At 44.8% G+C, this 25768-nt stretch overlaps 1 protein-coding gene across 1 annotated transcript in view; it reads left to right on the top strand.

Moving 5' to 3' along the window:
- Positions 1 to 25768, top strand: part of CDYL2 (chromodomain Y like 2) — a 150736-nt gene that overhangs the window by 98005 nt on the left and 26963 nt on the right. Inside the window, exon 3 of the mRNA XM_084905121.1 lies at positions 23621 to 23838. Within this exon, the coding sequence (XP_084761247.1) occupies positions 23621 to 23838 (218 nt within the window). The remainder of the gene's footprint in view (positions 1 to 23620; positions 23839 to 25768) is intronic.

Genomic DNA, 25768 nt, shown 5'->3' with positions numbered 1-25768 from the left:
CTATGTGCACTCCCCTAGCTCTTGGATATCTGTGTGTGTGTGTGGTGCCATTCTTTTCCTTAGCTGCCAGTACCCTGAGCCTTGGGATGTGAGGAAATCCTGCACGAGTGTGGAGTGCCTGTGCCCAACAGAGTAGGGTCCTCCATGGCCTGGGTGGAACCAGGGTGTGAGTGGGAACAGGGGTGCATGGACACTGGTGGGACAGGCTGGAAGAGCTCCCGGAGGGATGGGTGATGGTGCTTTCAGAGTTCCGAGTGCTCAGCTTGTCCCGCTGGGGAGAATGTGATGTCTTCAGGGACTCTTGCCCGGGAATCGGAGCAATCGCTTGCAGGTACCTCCTTCTCCAGAGAGGAGTTTCACCCAGTCAGGATTTATTGAGCAGTCTCTGCCCCAGGTTGATTCCCGTTTCCGACTGGGGATTCCTGATGCTGACATGACTCTGCCTGCTACCATATGTAAACAGTATTTGCTTAAAAAACTCATCTTTCCAGGAGGAGTGGGCTCGTGTAAATGAGGCCTGGCACAAACATCTGTGTTTGGTGCTCCTGTGATAGACAACTGCTGGCAGTAAAGGCATTCCCTGTCTTAGGGAGGGTAGCTGGCGAGGGGAGCTTCTGAGGCTCCTGGGATGCAGACAGAAGGAATCTGGGCATGATTCCTCATTCCCCGCTGGTAGAAGTGCCCTGTCCTGGCTCAAAATGTGGCTGCAGAGAGGTGGGAGATCTGATGATGGGCATGAGGGAGGACAGTTTGTTCACTTAAGCTGCCAAACTGCAGCATGAAGGAGAGAAGGCAGTGGAGAAGTCTAGGCAAAGGTGTACCTCTTGTTCCCTGCAACTTTCCCAAGTGGGGCAGGGTGCCAGCCATTTGCTCTCCATCCTTTGACCTAGTTGGAGCCCCCTGCTTCATGATCTAATGATGGGCATGCTACCCCACATTGGGATTAGAGGTGGTTTTGTTCATATCCAACCTGAGCTCCAGAATGCTTCTCCAGACCTTTCTCACCTCAGGTGTCTGGTTGGCCCCCTTTTTTCCCTGTGTTCTGTACTCCACTGGGGCCCATCCGTGGCAGAGAGGAGGACACTGCCTGCCTTTATTGTGTTCTGCTCTGAGTGTTCCCAAAGGGCCCTGTTGTTTAATTATATCCCACAGCATTGGGGTCCTGGAGAATCCCCATAAGGTGAAGGCAGTGGTTCTCAGATTGCACATGTGTAAGATTGGCTGGCACCTTGTTAAGAAAGCAGGTCCCAGAGAGTCTGATATACTATGTCTGGGGTAGAGCCCAGAAGATGGGTTTTTATTTGTATTTGTTTATTTAAATATATTTTTATTGTGTGTGTGTTTTTAAGAGAGAGATAGAGGGAGGTGGGAGGAGAGAGAAACATAGATCATCTGCCTCCTGCACACTCCCCACTGGTGGTCGAGCCCACATCCCAATCATGTACCCTGACTGGGAATCAAATTAGAAACCTCATTGTGCACGGGATGACACCCAACCAACAGAGCCACAGTGTCCAGGGAGAAGATGGTTTTTCCACAATGCACTGTGGCAATATGAGGGTGGCAATTAAGTTTTATATCAGCTGTCAATGTAAGTCAATTCAGTACTTATTTTTTTGAAAACTTCCTAAAGGTTAGTCACTATTTAGCTGTTTGGAGTAGCAAAATAAAAAGATAGTTAAGTACTAATTCCTCTGAAACTTACAATGTACGCTCCAATCAGTTCAAAGTGGATGTCTCTAGCTCAGCCTAGAACTAGTTGAGAACTCCTGAGCCTGGCTCATTAGGAGTCATACATATGTTCTATACATGGTGTGCCTTTGCCATTTCCCTCTTGACATCTTCTGTGGTCGCTTGGGTGATAAATGTCCCAACCACTGTCAGCCTTCAACACCCTGGTGAGAACTAGCTCATTGTTCAGGTCTTGGGGTAACTGGGGAGAGGAAAAGACTGGAATCCTTTCAAGAGAGAGAGGGTGGTTTGGGGTTCTTGGACAAGATCCAAGACAGAAGGTGTGTTGTGGTTCCAGAACTTTCCAGCAACGGGTCAGAGGTATACTCAAGTACATGTTTGCACTTATGCTTTCAACAAGAGGGAAGCCTTGATGATGCCATGTCAGTGCTCACGTGGAACAGATGTCCTCTTCCGCCTCCTCTTTTACTCCCTTCCTCCTGCCGTTCCCGGCCATCTTGACCAAAGGGTCCAGTTCCCAGTGGCACAAGTGCGAGCTGATGGGGTTTTCAGCACCGAGGAGGACTCATCCTTGTCTGGCAGAAGGTGGCTGGGGAGAACCTGGCTACGCTTCGCCAGCATTTGTTTTGGGGGTGGGCTGTTGCTTTTTATATGGTTTTAACTTCTCTTTGGTGGATTAAGGTTCTGCATACAGAGAAGCAAATTATGTAACACGTTACTCATTTACTGCTGACTTCCCTGATCTGTGCTGTGGGAACAAGTGCTAAATCGGGGCTCCGGAGGGGGGTGTTTTGGTTTCAGGCTGCGTTCTGCCCAGCAGTGTTGGTGAAGCGACTCAGTACAGCTCTTGATTCCAATTTTTCTTCCATAATGGCAGTCGGCCCTGTGGTCCAGGGACCATCTGCCTCAGTATCCCTTAGGGAGCTTGTTAAAAATGGGCTCCACCCCAGTTGAATGAATCGGGATCTCAGGAGATACGGAGGGGGGGTGGTTTCTGCATTTTAAATGCTGAATTTTAATGGCCCTGGGTATGTATGTCCAGTAGGCTCCTGTGGATGCGTTTGGTTGTAAGTGATGGTTTACCGATCCATTGGGATAGATCCAAAAGATAATGGTTGGATTTTCACTTTGACTTGGTCCTTCAAAGTTTAAAATCTGACATAATTTCTCCATCTGATGCACTTCCTACCAGGCATCTCTTTTTACTGTAAAACAGAGCAGTTTCATCCATATGGAAAAACTTTCGATTATTAGCTAACTCCTGTGGTCTGGTCTAGGAAGACTGGTTCGTGCTCTCTGGCCTGCTAATAGGCTAGAACAGTGGTCGGCAAACTGCAGCTCTCGAGCCACATGAGGCTCTTTGGCCCCTTGCAAATGGCTCTTCCACAAAATGCCACGGCCTGGGAGAGTCTATTTTGAAGAAGTGACGTTAGAAGAAGTTTAAGTTTAAAGAATTTGGCTCTCAATAGAAATTTCAGTCTTTGTACTATTGATATTTGGCTCTGTTGACTAATGAGTTTGCTGACCACTGAGCTAGAGCATTGACACTATTCAGGCGAGCCTTTCCCTACTAGGAGCCAACCTGTCACTCTAATCCCCAGCACAACACACAGATGCCCAGCATTCTCCGGACTCCCATGAAGCCCATGAGTTTCCACTCCTGATGCTGAGCCTGTGGCCCTGTGTTCACATTTCTACGAATTTGAGGTCATTTTCCCTGTATCCTGAGACTGTTCTCTGTCGCACAGGCACTGCATCCCAGACACTCTGCTTGATTCGTGTTTTCAGCATTGTTCCTATCATCGAGTGAGTCATCCCACACCAACGTGCAGCGTTCGTCATGTTCCCTCCATTGATCTTTAAAGTTATCTCAGCTTTCACTTGTAAAATGTTTATTTATCTCTTCCTACTCGCTCTTTCAGCATGATTATAGTTTTTTTTTTTCTTTGTTGAACATAATGGAGTTGAACAGCACTTCAGAACTGAACATGAGCATGGGACATGCCCTGGGACTTCCAAGAATATAGGGCTCTGGAACATCAAACCAGTATCAGATCCTGGGGGAGGGGGATGTTAAAACACAGATTACTAAAACTGAAAGAACAAATAAGAAAACAAACAAAAACCCCCACTCAGACTGCTGTGCTAACTCCAGAGTTTCTGATTTAGTAGGTTTGGGGGCGGGGGACTGAGAATCTGCATTTCTAGCAAGTTCTCAGATCCTGCTGCAGGGCCAGGGACCCAGTTTCAGAACCACTGCTCCAGACAGATAAGCACCAAGATGGTTGAGGTAAAAATGACAGACAGTGATTGAGAACACCGGTTGGTGGTAACAGACTCATAGATACAGAGAGCAGACAGACAGCTGTCAGAGAGGAGGGGGTTCGGGAGCTGGGTGAAAAAGGTAAAGGGATTAAACAAACAAAACAAAACACACACACCACCAACAAAAAAATACAACTTCATGGAAACAGACAACAGTATGGTGATTATCAGAGGGAAAGAGTGGAGAGTGGAGGTAGAAGAGGGTAAAGTGGGGGAGGGGGTGGGAATGAATGGTGATGAAAGGAAACTGGACTTGGGGTGGTGAACACACAATACAATATACAGATGTATTACAGAATTGCACATCTGAAACCTGTATAATTTTATTAACTGAGGCCATCCCAATAAATTCAAGAAAAACAAGGAGAATACCAGTTGATGGCACTGGGGAGATTTGAAGCACCTTGGCCTGGACCTTAAGTTTGCCTTCTTGAAAATTTATAAATTGAAAGTTTGAGCATATGGGAATGATGAGGCCTTGGAGTTTACAAAGTGCTTTTTGTGATCCTTATAGCAGTCCTAAATGGTAGTTGTTGATATACCCACACCATCAAGGATACTGAGGTTACAAAAGTTCAGGTTGGGATGAGAAGAGAAACCCAGGCAGAGTTGGCCCCCAGATCACAGTCGGTTCTGCACACATGCCTTGAATGGGGCCAGGAGTGCTGGTGGGGCAGGAGCCACTTCTTGGGCTCACCCTTTTGCTTTTTCCCTGGATGCAAATAATCCTTCCAAGCCTGAGATACTATGACTAACTCTATGTCATTGAGTTTGAAAACCTGGATAAAGTGGTCAGTAGAAAAATACAACTAACAAAACAGACACAAGGAGGACTAGAAACCTGAATAGAACAGTAACTATTGAAGAAGTCATTAACTCAGCCATTATAGACTTCTCACAAAGAAGCAGGGGAGAAGGCACAGAAGGCCCAACGTTTTTACGGGCAAGTCTACCAAATATTCTAGAACAGATAATCCCTCTCTTACCCAAATGGTTGCAGAGAACAGAAAAAGGGAACGCACTCCAACTCCGTTGAGGCCAGTCTGATTTCCAGACCAGACGGGAGGAAGAGCAAGGAAAATTATAGGTCAATGTCACTTGAAGACATAGTTGTCAAAGTCCTGAATAACCTTCCGGGGCCTACTACCATCTCCTCAGTACTTCCTCAAAATCATGACTGTGCCAGAAACTTCTCACTCTGTGCCCTGAACTGGGGCCCCAGCTCATGACCTTTAGAATCACCGCTGCTTCTGAAGGTGCCCAGCTTGTCCCTGGAAGAGGCCCAGGGCAGCCCATGTGTCATGGGCAGCGGCCCCAAGACATTCTAATAAAATCACAGGAAGTCCACAGAGGGTGTCCATGCTGCGGCCTCTGTTAGCACAGGTATTTGTTTCCCTGGGCACAGCTGTTCTTTTAACACAGTTCAAACACCCACTCCCAAGCCAACAGACTTTGACCAACCGTTTTCTTTTTCAAAAGTGGGTCATGTTCCAAACCAATAACAACAACAAAAACCTAAGGGGTTCTTATGTTTTGTCTTTCAACGTGTGGCAAGTAAGTGACTGTTGCTAATGAAACCCTTTTATGTGGTTATGTGAAGACCGGTCCAACTTGGCCACTGCCTCTGAGTGGAGAGTGCCAGGCTGTGATGGAAAATCTGACTGCGAACCTGACCCATGGCAGGTCCAAGGCGAGGAATCCATGCTCCCAATTGGTTTCCTGATCCTGGATTTGATTTTGGCATCCGAAAGAGGCAGATGGAATCTTGACCACTGTCAAGATTCGGAAATGGACTAATTACTTTCCCTGCCAGCTCAGATACTGCTTTCTTCTCTCAACCACATTAAAAAAAAAAAAAAAAAAAAAAAAGCACACCTCAAAACAAAACAAAACACCTGTTTCCAAGTTGCCATTCATCATCAGTGGTAAATCAAAGTAAGTGGGCAGGGGAGTAGAACTCCACCCCATGTGCTAGCAGTAAGAGTCTGCAGAGGGTTGCAAAACCATACTAAAACTCAGTTCACCATTAGTGAAAAGCGTCTCCTTTCCATTGGGCTGAACCCCCAGGCTCACAGCTTGTCCACCACCCTCACCCTCACACCGATGATATGGTGATGCTGAACTCCTTCCAAAGTCTAAGCCTCGTTCTTTGTGTCTGCTGTCCGGATACTATGTCATCTCCACAGTGGTTTTCGGACTTAGCAACTTAACTACATAGCATCATATCAGGGTTAGCTACGAATGGCCTTGCTTCTAGGTGGGGAAACTGAGGCTCAGAGTTGACACAGAACACCGAGGCCAGGAGTTGGGATGTGGTGTCAGGTCTAGCGATGCTGAAGCTGTCAGAGGTCTGGGAGCCATTTTATACGGAAAAAAAAGGCACTTCCAGGATTTTGGTTCAAATCAGCACACCTTTCCCTGGTTCCTGAGGAAGTTCTGGCAGCCTTCCTTTGAAGCATCTCCCATGGTTCCAAAGATGCTGACTTGGTGTGCCAGGGAGGTGGACCCCCTGGTCCTGAGTGATTTTTCTCTGGGCCTTAGATGAAAAGACATACATACACATGTGCACAGCTACGAAACCAAGGCCTCCTCTGAGAAGATGGCCTTTGAGTAAAGGCCAGATATGGTGAGAACATCTTGCTTTAAACTCAGAAACCTGTCTGTGCCAGGCATGTGGATCTGCTTCCTTACTTTAGTGGCCCAGGGCTTTATAGTGTGCAGGTCCTCTCTCTGATGGGCATTTAGGCTTTAGGCTGCTTCCAAGGATGCACACTCATTGCCAGTCATTGTCATGCTTCCCCAGCCGCTGCTGTTTTGATTTTAGTTTGCAGACGAGGATGAGCATCTTCTCATGTTCCTGCTACTGTGTTTCTCTCCCTGGGAGTGGCCCAAGCATAGTTGGGCCAAGTGTAGAGAAGGTAACACTCAGTACGATGGGTGGACAAGGGCATTTGGCCATATTTCTTCAGGCAAATTGCTTAGCTTCTCTGGACCAAATTGTTCATTCAGAAGATGCAGATATATTCATACCTCATGGAGCTGGGGTAAAGTATAAGTAATTTCATTCATAAAAGGCCCCTAGCCTATTACCTGGCATATGGTAGACATTTGACAAATATTAGCTATTGTTATTTCAGTCCTTTGCCCATGTTTCTACCTGGGTCTTGGTAGTTTTCTATTTGATTTTTAGAGCATGTTACATATTGTGCATATTATCCCTTGTTATATGTTAACTCAACCACTGGGCAACTGCTGTATACCAGATACCGTTCAGACAAATCATTGAAATACCTTATGCCGTCACGGAGATATGCAGGAGACACTGAGGGAGGTGTAGGAAGAGTTTGGAAGGGGAGTTAGGAATGAGCTCCTTGGAGGATGTGATATGCAAGCTGAGGCTGGTAGAATGAGAATGAATGAGGAAAGAGGCAGGGGTGGTGGGACAACAGGTGACAGCATGCACAGGGCCACAGGGCCTGGGTCAGCATGTGGGTGTGTGACACCAGTTCACAAAGACTATGGGAGCCCAGCCAGTTCTTGATCACCCCCAGGTGAGGCTGAAGGCCCCCGGGGATCCCCTGTGCATCAGGGTCGGCTGAAGAACCAGACAGATGGAGCCAGGACGGTGTTTTAGATTCTTTCTGGAAGGGGTAAGGAAGCCCTCATGCAGCTGGCACTCTCCAGATTTGCCTCCCACCCTTCCCCACACCGTTTCCCTGTATTCCCCATCCCCTCCCGCCCACTTGTGAGTACTTCACCTTTTCATCCTTCACTGCTCGCTCAAGCAGTGGAAACCTCCCTGGCCCCCCCCCCCCCCCCCCCCGCCTCCCCTCCCCGTAGGTCAGTCTCCAGTTTCATTTGCACACTGACAGTACTCATCCCCGTTTGAAATGGTCACAACCTGATTACCTGGATAATCTCTGCCTCCCTCACTAGGCCATGAGCTCCACTGGGGCAGACCTGGTCTCTATTTTCCCTCCTGCGTTTCATAGTGCCAGGCATAGAGTAGGCGCTTAAGAAATACCCTCCAAATGATGGAGTGAATGAATGGATAAAAGAGGAAGCAAGAAGCCTTTCCTGCCTCAGATCTGGGTCCTGAGGCCCCACCGTGAATTCTCCTCATCCCTGCTAAGTGCTCCCCTCACTGTCTCGGTATCACCCCTCCACCTGGCTTGTCTTGCCATCTCACTGCGCTCCTGCTCTGTAGCCTGTCATGGAGAGCTAGAGTTTTGTCAGGGCTCTTTGCAGCAGCTGAAGGGTTCCCTTTCCCCTGTCTCATCTGAGAGTTGTTTTCACCATCTGCCACCAAGGCCCGACTTGCTACGCTTCTCCACCCTTAATATTCACACAGTCTCGCCAGCTCTTAATTAAGCTCCCGGGTTCATTCCACCTCTCTTTCCTCCCCCTCTTCCCCCACCACTGCGCTCCATCAAGGGTTGTGCGGGATCATGTGCAGCAGAGTAGCAGAGTGCATTTCATTTGGGTGGTATTTTCTGTTCCCAGTGTAGTCCCTTGCGATGGAAGAGGAAATGCAGTGGATTTCTTAGTAGAAGTACCCGCTACAGAAAGGGTTTTGAGATTCCTCTTTAAAACTTGCTGTGAAAACAAAAACAAAAACAAAAACTTGCTGTGTACTTTGGAGGCAGCATGATTTTTGAGGAAGAAACTGGAAGGGAAGGTGAGAGTGTGGGCTTTGAATTCAAGTGCAAACTGTGTCTGGCTGAGTCACTGACTGGGCAGGTCTCACCAGCTCTGGAGCCTTCCCCTCTGCACTGTGGGAATAACAGTACTTACCACAAGGGATTAAGTGATGGGTCCTGGCTCATGTCAGTGCTGAGAGAATGTTAATTCCCCTCCCTCTTTCTTAGACCACGCTGCTTATGGAGCCCTTTGCTTTCCTCAGAGGCGTGCTTTCTTACCCTCCCACCACATGCCCTGTTGCTTTGTCATTAATACTAAAATATTAACTCTTATTCTGCTTGAGAAAACCAGGAAAGTGAACGCAAAAGGCCCCACTTTTGGGCAGCGGGACAACTGGCCGCCCTGTTACTTCTGTCCTCGAGGAGAGTCAGTCATGAGTCTTCCACCTGCCACGTTGGTGACAGTGATACTGGGCTGGAGGTTCCTGTCTCCAAGTTGATGCTTAATTCTTCTGTAAGAAAGAAGTCCAGCCAGGACCGGTTTGGCTCAGTGGATAGTGCGTCGGCCTGTGGACTGAACGGTCCCGGGTTTGATTCCAGTCAAGGGCATGTACCTTGGTTGTGGGCACATCCCCAGTTGGTGGGGGGGTGTGTGCAAGAGGCAGCTGGTCAATGTTTCTCTCTCATCGATGTTCCTAACTCTCTGTCCCTCTCAATTCCTCTCTGTGTAAAATCAATAAAATATATTTTAAAAAAAGGGAAAAAAGAAAAAGGGTAAAAAAAGAAAGAAGTCCAGTGGTTTTCCCCACCTTTGGCCCCTTTCTCGATTCTCTCACTCTCCTTCACACAGGTGGGGAGTGGATCTGTGCTGATGACCTGGAGTTTAAACACGACGGCCCATGGTCTGGCTTCCCACCAGTGACTCCTCCTGGCACTCGGTGGTGAAAGAGAAACCATTGGCCGCAGGTTTACTGAGTACCCGTGTGTGCCAGGCATGGTGTTGGGTGCCGAGGCCATGGGCGTGTGTAGGAGATGGTTGCTGTCCTTGCCCAGCTCACACTTTATTGGGAAAAGCTGAGAAGTGGCTGGACTTTACAGCACGATGTGATGTGCGTGCGAGTGCCCTGCATGAGTGCAGAACCCCCTGGAATTAGGAGGTTAGAGAAAGGACTTACAGGTGGTAGAGGCCCACTCCTAACAGGAGGCCTGAAAGGTGAGAAGAGTTTGGTCAGGCAGAGAGAAGGGGAAATGTCCTGGATGGCAAGAACTGCGTTTTATTAAGAATATTTGTGTAAAATATGTGATATCACCAATGAACTCCATGCATGCTTTTTTCATCAAACATTTGGTGACTGCTAGAAGCCAGCTCTGTGCATCTAGAAGTGAGTCACTGTGTGTCTCGCTCTGGGAATATAACCATGAGTGAGACAAGATTTAGGGAAGAAATCAAATAAATAAGGAAAAGACAAATCAATAAACAGTTTCCATACCATGTCAGAAAAAGCCAACATTTATTTATTGAGCCTGTGCCAGGAGCCATGCCCTGTTCTAAGCACAGTAACTCAGTTTGTCCTAGGAGGTAGGATCTCCTTCTCTTTTTATTTTACAGATAAGGAAACTGAGGCATATGGAGGCAGGTAACCCGCCTGTGCTGTGGTCTGTCAGCTGGTAGGTGACTGTTCCAGGATTCAGATCTGGTGGTCTAGCTCCAGGCCCACATTCTTACCTGCTGCTGTTACCTGCATGCCCAGAGAGCCGCCTCATGATTGGAAACCCTTTTCTTCCCTCAGCCTTTTGAGATAATTTCTGTTATCCTCCCCCCGAGGACTAGCCTCTCTTCCAAAGAACCTGAAGCTCATTAAGCTAATTAAGGGATCAGATGGTCCTAGTGACCAGCTGCAGAGCCGAGTGTGCTGAGAACTCCGGAAGGGCCTGGGCAGGCTGCCTCAGGGGCCGGGGGTGCCCCATTCCTGGGCACTTGGGGAGAAAGAGACAGCTGTCTGGAAGAGAAGCAATGCCGGCGGCCCTGAGGATTTGATGTGTGAAGGTAGATGGCAATAGCATTCTGGGTCCGGGGAACGGCTGAATCCAACGTTCCAGAAGCAGGAAAGAGCAGAGGGTTGTAGAGAATCTGGAACAGCCCTGGAAATTAGGGTATTTCAGGGGCAGGAGAGGGAGTTAGTTCAATTTGGAGAACAGGATATGGCCAGAAGGTAGAGTTTGTGAGTTGAAGAGTGGCAAGAAGAGATGAGAAAATGAATTTACAATAGGGTCCCTTTATACTTTGAAGACCCTGGGCAGTGGTCAGCAAAATCATTAGTCAACAGAGCCAAACATCGTCAGTACAACAATTGAAATTTCCTTTGAGAGCCAAATTTTTTAAACTTAAACTTCTTCTAATGCCACTTCTTCAAAATAGACTCGCCCAGGCCATGGTATTTTGTGGAAGAGCCACACTCAAGGGGCCAAAGAGTTGCATGTGGCTTGTAAGCCACAGTTTGCCGACTACGGCCCTAGAAGATATTTCTCTGTGAGCCAAGGATTCTGGCCTAGGAGTGCTTTGTGGGTTATAACACAGGAGACATTTAATCTGTGGTAAACGGTCCTTTTAATTAGTCTCTTTTGAATTATAAATTCATGCTTTGCTCTGCTGTTTAGATGCCTGATGGTAAACATCATAAGATGTATGATCTTAGCAATTCTAAATAATCCTTGAACCTAAACTTCCTTGAAATTTGTAGTGTGTGAATTATCTCAGGAGGCATAATTATAACATGCTAGATGATGGCTAACATGGCTAAGTAAGATTTTAAAAAACTACCTGCAAATTTGAGCTTTGTTGATGAATTCAGCCCCAAGATCAGGGATTCGTATACGGTGACAGTTAAGGTCTGGACAATGAGAAGCCATGAAGCACAGAGTTCAGGTGCAGGTTAGGCACTTTGAACTCTCATGACATAAGTAGGTGGAGTGACTGCTGTTTTTTCTCCAACTTCTATTCCCTTTTCCCACCTCTAAAGATCCTGACCACCCAGCTAACCCTATTGAAAGGAGCTGCTGTCCCAGCTGTTGAATCTGATATGCTGAGATAGAAAAAGGGCCTTGTTTTTAAAATATGTTTTTTTTAACTGATTTCAGAGAGAGGAAGGGAGAGGGGGAGAGATAGAGATAGAAAGAAACATCAATGGTGAGAGAGAATCATTGATCGGCTGCCTCCTGCATGCCTCCCCCCAGCCCCCACTGGGGATTGAGCTCACAACCTGGGCATGTGCCCTTACAGGGAATGGAACTGTAGCCTCCTGGTTAATGAGTCATCACTCAATCACTGAGCCACACCAGCCAGGCCAGAAAAATGGTCTTGACATATAAACTTTTCATCCTCTCACTTCCCCTCTTGGTATACCCCCAGAATGGTTGGCCATGCTTTAGGGATCTTTGGTGAGTCAACCACAGACTAGGGAAAGGTTCTCAGGCACAAGAAATACCACTCTCTCTTCTAAGAACTGCAGCTGGAAAACCCTAACCCCCATGGATCTTCTCTTGCTTTTTTTAAGCTCGCCCTTCACCCAACCCTCAGGGTGGTCCCAGTCCCCACTTCTGCCTGTGAATTCTATCTGCTTCCTAAGACAGAGATCAGGACTGGGAAGCTGAGGAGAATGGACAGGAAGGGAAGCACCTGGCTCTTGGTATTTTCATGGGGTCTTTTCATGGGTCTTTTCATGAGTAGGAGCCTACTCACTGCACTTTCCTTACCCTGCTTTCCAGCTCCTCTCTCTCACGTGGCCTTTTTCTGGCGAGGAGGTAGGAACCTCTGCAGGCCCTCCATTATACATATAGCACTTATTTGTCTATCTGTTCACTTATTTATTCAGCAGTGACGGAGCCCCTTCTGTGTGCTTGGCTGCACTGTTTCTGAAGATAGAGGAATGACCAACATAGCCCCTGCTTTTAAGAATCTGTCTTGAGGGTGAGGAGGGAGTCAGACATGTGAGAAAAGGTATGTCAGGATTTGCAAGATAATTATCCTGCAGAATGGTTACTTGTAGTGTAAAGGCTGTTAAAAGAGAAGGATGTACAAATAGCCACGAGAAGAGGGGTGAGCTGTTCTGGAGGAATTCCTAAGCAGGTAACAGTGGAGCTGCAGTGAGGATGAGGGCAAGAGAGGAAGAGTGTTCCAGGAGAGAGAATATTTCTGGGATCTTGACTTCTCCCCTTTGTGTTCTAATAGCTTAAACCACCAAAGGTGTTACTATTTTCTTCTCAAGGGAAGGAAACTTCATAGCACTCACACTGTGTTCTCTCCTAGGGCATCTTTTAAGAGGTGAGATCTCACTCAGTTGTTGTGAGGCAGGAGGGCCAGGTGTGATATGAGAACAGCATCATCTAAGTGTGAGGTCAACCTGATTTAGAAAACCAGTGTTTTCATACATAGAACCAATACAGAGGTTTGGAAGTGTGATCAACACATTGAAAAATGAATACAGAATGGCCATCCTCAGGAGAGTTAATTATGAGGTTGGTACAAAGTACAATAAAGTTGTATATAGTATGTGTTGCAATAAAAAAAAATTATTTTATTGATTTGAGAGAGAAAGGAAGGGGGAAGGAGAGAAACATCGATCAGTTGCCTTCCACACACACCCTGACCAGGGACAGAACCCAAAACCTGGGCATGTGCTCTGACTGGGAATTGAACTGGTGACCTTTTGGCGCAGAGGACAGTGCTCAGCCAACTGAGTCATTCCAGTCATGGCAGTTTCCTCCATTTGTTATTCGCCTATTTATTCACTTGATGAACGGTGTGTTGAGTAGTTTCTATCTTCTGGGCACTGAGCTCAGTGCTTCTGACACAAAAATGAATAACTCTCAGTCTTGTCCCCAAAGAGCCCACCGTCTAGTGGGGGCATTGAGCAGGTGTATAGATGATGATAATGCTGGGAGATGAGCATGGCTTGGTAACAGTATCATGTGACACCAGAGCCAGGTGTAATGACTAAATTTTCTTTCATTCTTTTTTGCAAAGTTTGGGATCTTGGGAAGAAAAGCAAAAGATCCCTCCGGGCCAACACCAGGGGGATGGCCTGAGACCGGGTTAGGTTTCAGAGTCTTGATGCTTGAGTCAAGTTAACATCAAGTTTAGAGTTGCTGGTGTAGACCTTTCCCTGGCACTTTCTAGTGGCATGACTTTGAGTTTTGCTTTTCTCTTTTGTGAAATTGGGATAAAATAGTGCCTTACAGGGTTTTTATTAGGGTTGAATGAGGTAAGCAATGTGAATCACACAGTAAGCACTCAACAAAATAGAATTGTTGCATTATGGTGAGCAATTGAGAGAAAAGACTTTGAGATTGATGCTGTACCGGCCCTGGAAGTCACCATTTTGGATTCTTCTGGGCATGTGTAGATGGCTCCTAGCCCAGTTGCCCATGATAATAAAAGAAAGACTTTGTGCATGTGGAACCAGCAGGACAACACATCTCTCAACTGGGGATAGCATCCTCTGTCTAAGCTTTTTCTCCCTCCTTCCCTGACCAGAGGGAGCTTGATCCTCTTCTGTGCCTGGGGGTGTGACATGTTCTTGGTGGTACATGAGCACGGACTCTGAACCCTGTGTAGAATGGCCGTGTCTCCTGAAACTGAGGTTGCATGGCAGAAGTGTCCTGTGAATTGTCCCTTGTCTGTCCAGTCCTCTGTGGCCTCCTTCAGCCATTTACCTTCTGCCCTCCTAGTCTCAGGGCAGCTTCCCCTTGTCTTTTAGATAACAGGTTTGTTTTTGTGCTTGTGTATCCTACCAACTGCAGTGTATTTCCTGACACAGCTTTTCTTGCTGTACATTGACAGCCATATACCATTTCTTAACAATTTTGGAGTCATTCTGCCATTTCTTGGTGCATTGGGCTGGTGTCTTTCCCCTACTGCCTGAGTTAAGATGCCTTTTTCTGTCTTTAAGAATCTCTCCTTAGGGAATCTTCAACACACCTGGATCCTTTATTATTTTGTACAGTCTTACATCTCTATCCTTTAATAAATGAGTTTAATCTATTCAGATTAATGATTAATTAATATACTATTTTCGTTTTTCTCTCCTATTTTGCATTTTATTTTAATCATTCTATTTCCCTGGTCCCTCTCCCATCCCTATCCCCTGACCTTTTTATACTTTTTAATGAGTTGATATGTTTTATATATTCCCTCTCCCTGAGCTGTTTTGGAAACTGGGTATAGATTTTATTTTTATTCTTAACTTTTAGCATACATACTTAACTGTAATTTTTTCTAATAAATATGATATCCTACTATTAAATATAGGAAGAAGGACTCTTTTTTACTTAAACTACTCTCTGTACATCTTGAATTTGTTTTGTCTTCCCAATGTTGTTTAAGCACCAAACGTTATTTTTATTATTTTTTTTGCGGCCAGTAATTATATTTACTAAATTTGTAAAAATTATTTTTTCTTTTATCTTGTCTTCCTGTGAATTAATTTTTTGATTTGCTAAAGTTTTTTTCTTTATCACTCTTTTAAAGGCTGCAGTAAATTCTCATAGTGGTGGGATATCTGAAAATGCCCATTTACTTAGACTTTTAAATTCTATTTTAGTTGGGTATGACATTTTTGGTTGAATAATTTTATAGTTATTTTCTCTCAGCATTTTGATGATAGTTCATTTTTTAGCACTTTGTTATTGCTTTTGCTATTAGTCTGTCATTTCTTTTAGATATTTTTCTCTCTCAATGCTATATTTTAAGATCTTTTCCCCCCCATGACATTGTGCAGTTTTATTATCATTTACCTTTTATCCTGCTTCATGCTCAAAGTGCTCTTTTCAAGCTAAGAACCTGTCTTTTTTTATAAGTACTGGAAAATATTCAAGCTGTTACCTCTTCAAACATGCCTTTCCTAGAATTATCCCTTGTATTGAATTTTAATTTGACTCTTATTTGCAGAATATTTGTTTTTAAATCTATTTCACCTTTTGCTTTGAAATAATTTAAAGTTTACAGAAATCATTGTAAAGAAATCCTTTAAAGATCTACCAGTTTTTAACATTATGCCATGTTTGCTCCTTTTTCTGGTATGTGCATATGTACATGTGTGTGAAATATACATATATAGACACTCATATTTTATATACAAATTATCAGACAAATGATTATTCTCTTTTTGATCTTTTTGATTATACAGGTTATTGTTTTCTTAACCATTTGAGTGTAGATTGTGTATGTCATACATCTTTACCCCTTAATACTTTTTCTAAGAAAAAGAATATTCTCATAACTCAACATAGTACTGAACTGAACTTCAAGAAATTAGCATTGATGAATACTTTTATTTCATCTGTGGTCCATAGTTCAATTTTTTCTATTATCTCAATAATGTCCTTTAGATAATATTCCCCTCCAATATGGAGTTCAGTCCAGAATCCTGTGATCACTTTAGTTGTCATGTCTCTAGTCTCCTTTAATCTGGAACCATTTTTCAGTCTTTCATTGTCTTTAATGACTCTGACATTTTTGAAGATTACAAGCCAGTTATTTTACAAAGTGTTCCTCACTTTGGGTTTGTCTGATACTGTCTGAAGATTAGCGTTATTCATCTTCACTGAAATACTTAATATGATATTGCTCTCACTTATCCATCCATCATTTGTCAGTCTGTCTGTCATCTCATCTATGATCATTGCAGACTTGAAGATTCTTATTTTATGCAACAGTTTATGATCCATTTACTGCCCTTATTTATTTTTATGTTCAAATTATCACAGAGTTTGCTAGTAGGAGCCCCTTGGAGCTGCCTCTGTGTCCTTTTGACTGGTTATTCTTTTGATCACCTCCTTACTTCTCCTCCTCCCATATTTTGCAGTGTAAATTATGCACATATATATTTTATACTGTTAGAAGCATATTATCATGTTAAAATTCTAGAAGTGGGATTGCCGGGTTGAGAATAAGTGCATAGCAGTTTTGTTAAATATTGCCAAATTTCCTTCCTTAGCAGTTGTACCATTTTGCCTTCCACCGGCAATTAAGAGAATGCCTGACTCCCCACATCCTCTCTAGATGAGTATTGTGTCAAGATTTTGAATTTTTGCCAAGTTGGTAGGTAAAATTGTATCTCAGTATAGTTTTAATCTTTATTTCCTTTCTTATGATTTTTAATTTGCATTATTGAGTCAAGTTGAAACCTTTTTTAAAAAATATTGTATTGATTTTTTACAGAGAGGAAGGGAGAAGAAGAGAGAGTTAGAAACATCGATGAGAGAGAAGCAACGATCAGTTGCCTCCTGCACACTCCCTACTGGGGATGTGCCTGCAACCAAGGTACATGCCCTTGACAGGAATTGAATCTAGGACCTTTCAGTCCATAGGCTGACACTCTATCCACTGAGCCAAGCCAGCTAGGGCTGAAATTTTTTTTAATGTTTAATAAGAATGTCTGTTCATTTTTTCTTGGAGGACATTTTGGTCCTTTTGTCTTCAGTGTTTATACTTTTACAATTTGGGGATCTTTATCTTCTATGTGTGATATGCAAATATTTTTTTGCTCCATTTGCTTGGTTTTTAATTAATTCTTTACCTTACCCTCTTCTTTCTGTCTGAATTTGTTTGAGAATTTCTTATTTATCTTAAATTAATGTTTTCCTTACATCTATCAGTTTGATCATTCTAAACATTCCTGTTTTATGGTCCTTGTCAGATTGTTTTATGATATTCATTTTATTTTATTTGGAATATTTCATGTCACAAGTGTTGATTTTGTGGGCTAGATTTCTAAGCATTAGATAGCTTCGTGTTTTGGAATTTTGGAGTACAGGCTCATTTCAAGAAGGAAGTGTTTTGTTTTTCTTTGCTTTCTCTTCTTTTCCCTCTCTCTTTCTCTCTAATAGTTGTGTTTACCTTCACCTGGCCCAGGTAAAGCCTCAGCCTTGGGCAGCACCTGTTTGGTCTTGTGGTTGTGTTTTTATGGCAGGGCCTCATGCCACTCCCTTGTGCTTGGCCAGGGGCCTGGGTCCCCTCTGCCATCTTTCATGGGAAATATGCTCTCTGCTGCCCCTGAATCTACTCCCTGCCCACCATTCCCACTCTCAGCCTCACTTCCTACTTTGTGTTGATGTTCTCCCTCTCATACACACAGACTGATCTTGTTGGTGAGCCTAGTATTTACCTGTGTATTTGGAGCAGAGGGTCTGTGTCAGAGTCTGATGTTATGGGGCCTTCTTTTTTATTATTATTTTTTAGCCTTCTTAAAGGCAGATTGCCCTTTGTATTCTGAAGGAAGGCATGTGAGAAGGTTCGAAGGAAATAGAAGGAAGAAGGGAGCATGATGGAGGGTTTCCTATGTTCCAGAAGTGCAGCGCACATCATTCCTTTTACTTTACAACAATTCTGTGAGGCAGGAATGGTTCCTGCCATTCCACATGCGGGAAGTGGGGGGCACTGAGTGGATATTGAGCCACCACCTTTCAGCTTATGAGAGGGAATGGGGAGGCCTGAATGCTGGCCTGTCACTGGGTTCACCCTCATTTCCAGCTCAGCAGGGCGGTCAGTTTCCTGTGCCTGGAAAGCCCCATCGCCTGGCCTGGGTCTGTGCCTCAGGCTTAGTGGGAGGGTGTGGTCTGGGAACAGGCATGTCAGGCTTCGAGGACTCACCAGTTAATTCCTCTTTTGTGAAGTGTCCTTCAGCCAACACTTACAGAGTGCCTGGGATGAGCTGGGCACCTGTCAAATCCCCTATCAGTTCTTTAATTGAAATATCTCAACAACCCTGAAAAGCAGGTACTATTGACCCCATCTAATAATCAAGGACACGGATGCTCAAGAAGCTCATGTGACTTCTTCATAGCTTCTCCCAGTTAGCAAATGTAGGGTTGGGCTTCTTACGCTGTCTGGCTGCAAAGTCCTAGACTTCCATGCTTCTGGAATGCTCTATTTCCCATGGCGTTTTCCCTGCCATGCTGCAGTCTTTTCGAAGGTTCAGTGTCCCAGAAGGGGAGAGGCTTGAGGGCAGCTCTGTTTGAAGTTAGTTTGTTGGGCTCTGGGATGACTTTCCTCTGGGTCTCCTAAAACACAGGACCCGTAGTAGCCACTTACAGTCAGAAACAGGACCTAATGCAGTATTAATTGGCTTTTTTACTTTTCACCGCCCCCACCAAGCAGGCTCTTGGGGTAGGGGTCTTATTTTTTCAGTTACTTTTTTGGACATCCATCATCTAGTATGATACCAGTGGTCAGCAAACCTCGGCTCTCGAGCCACACGTGGCTTTTTGGCCCCTTGAGTGTGGCTCTTCCACAAAATACCACAGCCTGGGCGAGTCTATTCTGAAGAAGTGGCGCTAGAAGAAGTTTAAATTTAAAAATTTTGGCTCTCAAAAGAAATTTCAATCGTTGTACTGTTGATATTTGGCTCTGTTGACTAATGAGTTTGCTGATCTCTGTGATAGCCCATAGGGAGGAAATAATAGATTTTGAGTGAATGAATGAATCCAACGAGAGAGCTGTCTCCTACCCTGGCTTTACTTCTGTGGCTTCCAGCACATTATTCACTTTTCCTTATCTGCAAAATGGACTCGCCATGGTGATTTCATCAGACTGCTGAGAAACTTAGAGACAATATATAGAGCTCAACACAGCTAACCCTCCTCCGTGATGTAATTGTTCATTAGCACCTCAGTTTGGTTGGTGTGCAGGAGGATTTTATTCAGATCCTTCCCAGCCCTGGAAAGCATCAGTGTACCAGCGCCCTGAGGTTCTGACTTCTCCCCAGTCTGTAATGCGCTCACCTCTCCCCGCCAGGAGCACCCTGTGGATCCGGATCCACCTGGGCCTCTGCAGAAACTGTGGCAATCCCCAATTAGGAAGCCCCTCCGAGGAGCTGAAGGTTTTGAGGTTACCCTGAAGACACAGCTCCCTTTACACAAGCCTTTTCATTAAGTGCTCAAGTTTACTTTCCAGAGTTCATTGAATCACTTTGCCGGCGTTGTGGTGGTTGATAAAGCCCAGTGGCTTCGAGTGATGGAAAAGTACCAGACTAGGCAGCTTCGGGGCAGCGGGGAGGACACAGGCACTGCTGCCTCTGTGCCCCTTCCAGGCTGGGTGCTCACCAGGGGCGGGGGGGCAGCATTCCCAGGGAGGGGTCGGGTGAAGCCCTTCCTGGTCTCTGCCTTTGGCTGGGTTCTTGAGCTCCCAGGACCCCCAATGCTAGTTAAGGATCTGAGGCCACCCAGAGGCGGACCCAGAGCTCCAGAGGCCAATGAACATTCCCGTGGACAGGTGATATGCTGGCCTGCGTGTGTGTGACAGTGGCCCTGCCCTCAAAATGCTTACCGTGTTGCTGGAGAGAGAGGATTATTAAAATACGGTACTTTTATGTTGACCCGAGCTATGATGACTAGAAAACCAAAGCTACCACTTATTCCTTGTTTACTTATATCATGGGTCCTTTAAATATGTGTGTCATTCGGTCCTGCTCTCTGAGGATAAGCAGCCAGGACAAGTCCGTTCTGTCCACAGTAATTTTCCAGGAGGGCCAGGCTTGGCCTCAGGGGACCAGCTCCTGGTTGGGATGCAGCATTGCTGTCTCCATCGTGACTTTGTTCCCTTCCTTGCCAAAAATGAAACGAAAGATCCAGTAATGCTTAGCACTGAGTAAATCCTTCTCTTAGTTTCCTTGTAGGCTTCCTCCCACATCACTGCAGCCTAGTGAGGTTGTTTTTGAGGTGAGGCTCCATCCCGTGCCTTCCGCAGAAATGCTGAACTCAAGATTTTCAGGCCTTCGTCACTGTGCAAGTCTAGGGCTTGAGGGAGACTTCTCACGCCTGGGGGTGGGGAACCACCTGCTAAGGAGGATACCTGGGTTGTCTGGACCCTGCTTCTCAGAGCCTGGTCTTGGGAGTGATGGCAGCCCCGTGGGGTGCGCCCAGCAGTCTGGGTTTTCTCTGGGGGGAGGGGGGGTCCTGATGCCTGCTCAAGTGTAAGAACTACTGGGCCACAACAAACTTGCCTGCATTTCGGAATCACCCGAGAAGCGTGTTGTGGTTTAAAAAATTTTTTTATTAACTTACTGTTGAAATGTGTTCATTATAATATACTTCCCCTCTTGTTGTTAATCCTCACCCAAGAATATTTTTTTCCTATTGCTAGAGAGAGAGAGAGAGAGAGAGAGAGAGAGAGAGAGAGAGAGAGAGAGAGAGAAATGTAGATGTGTGAGAGAGACACATCACTTGGTTGCCTCCCACATGTGCCCCAACCGGGCTGGGGATTGAACCTGTAACCCAGGTACATGCCCTTGACCAGGAATCAAACCCTTGACTCTTCAGTGCGTGGGCCAACACTCTGGCCACTGGGCAACGCTGGCCAGGGCAAATAAACTTCACTTTTTAAACTGGTTCAGGTTTACAGAGAAATTTGGAAGCTGATACAAAGAGTTTCTATATACCCACACTCAGCCTCCCCTATTATTAATATCTTGCATTTGTGCGGTACATTTGTTACAGTTTGATGAACCAGTATTGATGCATTATTATTAACTAAAGTCCATAAATCAGTCAGGTTTTCTTAGATCCCACATTACTTTCATCCTCAAATCTCCTTTGGTCTCTCCTGGCTATGCCCGTTTCTCAGACTTTCCTGGTTTTCTAGTCATCATGGCCCAGTTCAGATTTTCCTTCACAGCTTTGAAGTGTACTGATTAGGTACTTTGTTGAATGCCCCTCAATCTGCATTTGTTTGACATTGACCTCACGATGTGGGTTACTGAGAGGAAGACCACACAGGTGAAGTGCCACTCTCTTCCCCTCATAATCAAGGGTACATGCTGTCACCTTGATTTATCACTGTGGATGTTGACCCCGATCATCTGGCTGAGGTGGCCTTGGCTTCTTCAACTGTCCATCAGGGTTCTCCACTGTCAGTTACTCACCTCCCTGCAACCCCCCCCCCCCCCAACTTTCCATATTGTGCTATTTGGAAGGAGTCACTGAGTGCAGCCCACACTTAGGGAGTGTGATGCTATGCTCCTCCCCCTTGAAGGCAGAGTGTCTGCACAGACTCTCGAGTTCTTGTGCATGGGAGAATTGTCTCTTCTCTCCCATTTATTACTCATTTCATCATTTATTTATATCCATGTGGACATGTGGATCTTGGTTTTACCCTTTCAGTTATAATGCAATACTACTTGATTTTGTTGCTCAACTTGCCCCATCCTTGGCCACCATGAGCTCTTTAATTGCCCTGTGTCCTTTTAGGAAACCCCATCATTGTAAGGTAATTAAAAAAAATTAGTGCTTCCTTTCTCTCAGCCATGACAAGCCTATCTGATGTGTTTCCTAGAATCAGCCATTTCTCCAGGGAGCCTTGGTTCCTTTTCTTGAGAACGGTATCAGAAACGGAGATCTGGGCCCTGGGTGTGCTTACTGCTATTGGCATGTCATTGATTCTCTCAGCCGACAGAACAAGGAAATGCATGCGTATATATTAACCTGTGTACATACACTTATCTGTAAATATTTCTGTATGTAGTCTTCTGTAACTGTGTTAAGCTAATAAATTTGAGCTCCCGTTGATGTCTTCAATTCAAATCCGTCGTCACATGGATCATTCTAACCTCCTTCCCTTGGTTATCTGTAAGTCTCACTCTGTCAGTGAGAAAACTTGTCCCTGTCGTCTGCCTCACTGTCTACTTAGCTGTTCATTTCCAGCACACATGTATCATGGTATCAAAAATTTTAACTCCCACCTACTCCCGTGGGAATCAGCTTTGTCAATTAGAATATACACTTCTGTACAGGTTATTTCGCCTGTACTTTCTACAGATTCCTCTCATTCCCTAGGTCAGCACCTTTCCCCATCCATTTCATCAAGGTTGGTTCCTACCTTTGTAAAACAGTTACATTCTTTGATCACATGCTGCATTCCATCCTGGGAATCTCCCAGTTTCTTCATTTTTTTAAAAAAAAATTTGCATACTGTAAGGTACACTGTCTGTACTATAAAGTTCTTTGGGATTCAACAAATATGTAATGTCTCATATTCACCATTATGGTGTCATACAGAATAGTTTCACTGCCCTAAAAGAAATCCCGTGAGCTTCACCTATCCACCCCTTCTCATTCCACCCGAACTCCTGGCAACCACTGACCTTTTCACAGTTTCTACACTCTGCCTCTTCTGGAATGTTATATAATTGGATTCAGGCAATGTGTAGCCTTTTCAGACTAGCTTCTTTAACTTAGTCTGCATTTAAGATTCGTTCCTGTATTTTTGTGTCTTGGTAGCTAACTTGGTTTTATTGTAGAATGATATCCCATTGTATGAATGGACCATTGCTTGTTTATCCACGCACCTGGGAAAGGACATATTGGTTGCTCCCAATCTTTGACGGTTACAAATAGAGCTACAAGTCTTTTGTCTTGTGACTGTATACTTTCAAAGCAGTGATTCCTTTTTTTTTTTAACTTCTTTTTTAAAAAATATATTTTATTGATTTTTTACAGAGAGGAGGAGAGAGGGATAGAGAGCTAGAAACATCGATGAGAGAGAAATATGGACCAGCTGCCTCCTGCACACCCCACACTGGGGATGTGCCCGCAACCAATGTACATGCCCTTGACCAGAATCGAACCTGGGACCCTTCAGTTTGCAGACTGACATTCTATCCACTGAGCCAAACTGGTTTCTGTGCAGTGATTCCTTTTTGCTAAAAGGCGTCCAAGAAGAAGCAGGCCTGTGTGTGGGAGAGGAGAATCAAGGGTCACATGGGGTCCTTCTCAGAGAGCCCTCTCTTATCCTCTTCTGAATTTGGAGATACAGCAAGTGTGGCCCAGGTCCTACCCCACCCAGAACAGAGGCTGCTTGGGGGTCCCAGCCACATCCGACCCTTCCAGTGACAGTCTGAATGAGCTCTGAGCTTGCTCTTGCACGATGGTCCCCGTCTTAGTGTCTCACTTGGTTTATCTGATTTTGGAAGGCTCTGCTCTGACCAACGGGGGATTAAACATGCACAGCTCGGTGAAGAGGAAGCTGGACACGGAGAAGGACTACGTCTTTGACAAGAGGCTCAGGTACAGCGTCCGCCAGAACGAAAGCAACTGTCGGTTTCGGGACATTGTCGTGCGGAAGGAAGAGGGGTTCACGCACATCCTGCTGTCCAGTCAGACCTCAGACAACAACGCGCTGACCCCCGAGGTGAGGGGTCAGGACCAGAGGGGAGGGGCAGGCTGGGAAGGGCCTCTCATCCATCAGATTGGGGTGCTGGCTTCTCTCTGTTCTTTTAGGGGGCGTCTGATGGAAGTAGCCAGCATGCACACAGACACTTGATGGCAGGCCACAATTTGCTAATCACTTTTGTGCATTTTCCATTTGATCTTTCTGACAAGGTAACGTTATTGTCCCATTTTACAGATGAAGACACTGGTAAATGGAGAGATTCAGTCAGCTGGTCAGAACTTAGAGACCTCAGGATGCATTATAATAAGCAAGTCCAATTTCATTGTTGCAGATGGAATGATATTTACTCAGCTCACTTACATTTTTTGACATATAATTCATATACCATAAATTTCACCCTTTTAAAATGAACAATTCAGTGATATTTTTTAATATATTGACAAAATTGCACAACCATCACCACTAATTACAGAATATTTCCGTCACCCAAATGGAAACCCCGTACTCATTAGCAATCACTCGCATTCTCTCTCCCCGCAGCCCCTGGCAACCACTGGTCTACTTCCTGTCTCTGTAGATTTGCCTGTTCTGGGCATTTCAGAGAAATGGATCATATAGTAGGTGGCCTTCCACGACAGGCTTTCACTCAGCATCACGTTTTCACGGTTTGCCCGTGTTGCAGAGTGTTCCAGGGCTTCACATGAAAATATTCATGGAATGGATATTTTCTATGTAGTGAATTAGTTCTTTAGCGGAAGGAGATTTGTGTTGGTTCCACTTTGACAATTATGAATAATATCACTGTGAACAATTATATACACGTTTTTGTATGAACATACGTTTTTTGTTTTTTTTAATTTCTTAAATATATTTTATTGATTTTTTACAGTGAGGAAGGGAGAGGGATAGAGCGTTAGAAACATCGATGAGAGAGAAACATCCATCAGCTGCCTCCTGCATACCTCCTACTAGGGATGCCTGCAACCAAGGTACATGCCGCTGACCTTTCAGTCTGCAGGCTGATGCTCTATCCACTGAGCCAAACCGGTTGGGGCTGGACATATGTTTTTAGTTTTCTTGCGTATGTTGCTAATTGTGGAATTGCTGAGTGATAAGGTAACTAAGTTTATCTTTCAGAGGAATTGCCAAACTTTTCCACAGGTACTCACCGTTTTACATTTATACCATCAGTGTGTGAGGATTCTAATTTCCCCACATCCTCCCTGACACTTGTACTTCTAATTTCTCCACATCTTCCCTTACATTGTTATTGTATCTTTTTATTGTTGTGAATCCTCACCTGAGGATATTTTTTTCCATTGATTTCTAGAGGGAGGGAGAGAAAAAGAGAGAGAGAAACATTGATGTGAGAGACATTGATTGGTTGCCTCTGACACTTGCCCCAACCAGAGCCAGGGATTGAGCCTGCAACCCAGATATATGCCCTTGATCAGGAATTGAACCCATGACCCTTCAGTGCACAGGTCTATGCTCAAACCACTGAGTCACATTGGCTAGGGCTATTGTATCTTTTTTATTAGTCATGCTAGGTAATTAGGTTTTATTAGTTGTGAGGTGGTATCTCATGATTTTAATTTGCATTTTTCTAATGGGAATCTTTTCATGTGTTTATTGGCCATTTGTCTGTCTTCTTTGGAGAATTTCTATTCCAATCCTTTTCCTATTTTTATTTTTATTTGTCTTTTAAGTTTTTTTTATCTCGACACTATTACAGATGTCCCCCATTCTCTCCTTTATCCCCTCCATGTAGCTCCTACCCCTTCTCAAGCCTTCACTTCAATACTTTTTAAAAAAAAATTGGTGTTTTTTATTATTGTGTCTTTATTGTTCTTTATACTGTATTCTAGATACTATAACCTTATCTGGTATATGATTTGAAAGTATTCCCACCCATTCTGTGGCTTTTAATTTGATTCTGTATATAGTG

This window comes from Pipistrellus hanaki (genome assembly GCF_964339955.1).
Source record: "Pipistrellus hanaki genome assembly, chromosome: 15".
NCBI classification, from domain to species: Eukaryota; Metazoa; Chordata; class Mammalia; order Chiroptera; family Vespertilionidae; genus Pipistrellus; species Pipistrellus hanaki.
The sequence above is the reverse complement of the archived record's forward strand: the minus strand, read 5'-3'. Positions and strand labels throughout refer to the sequence as shown.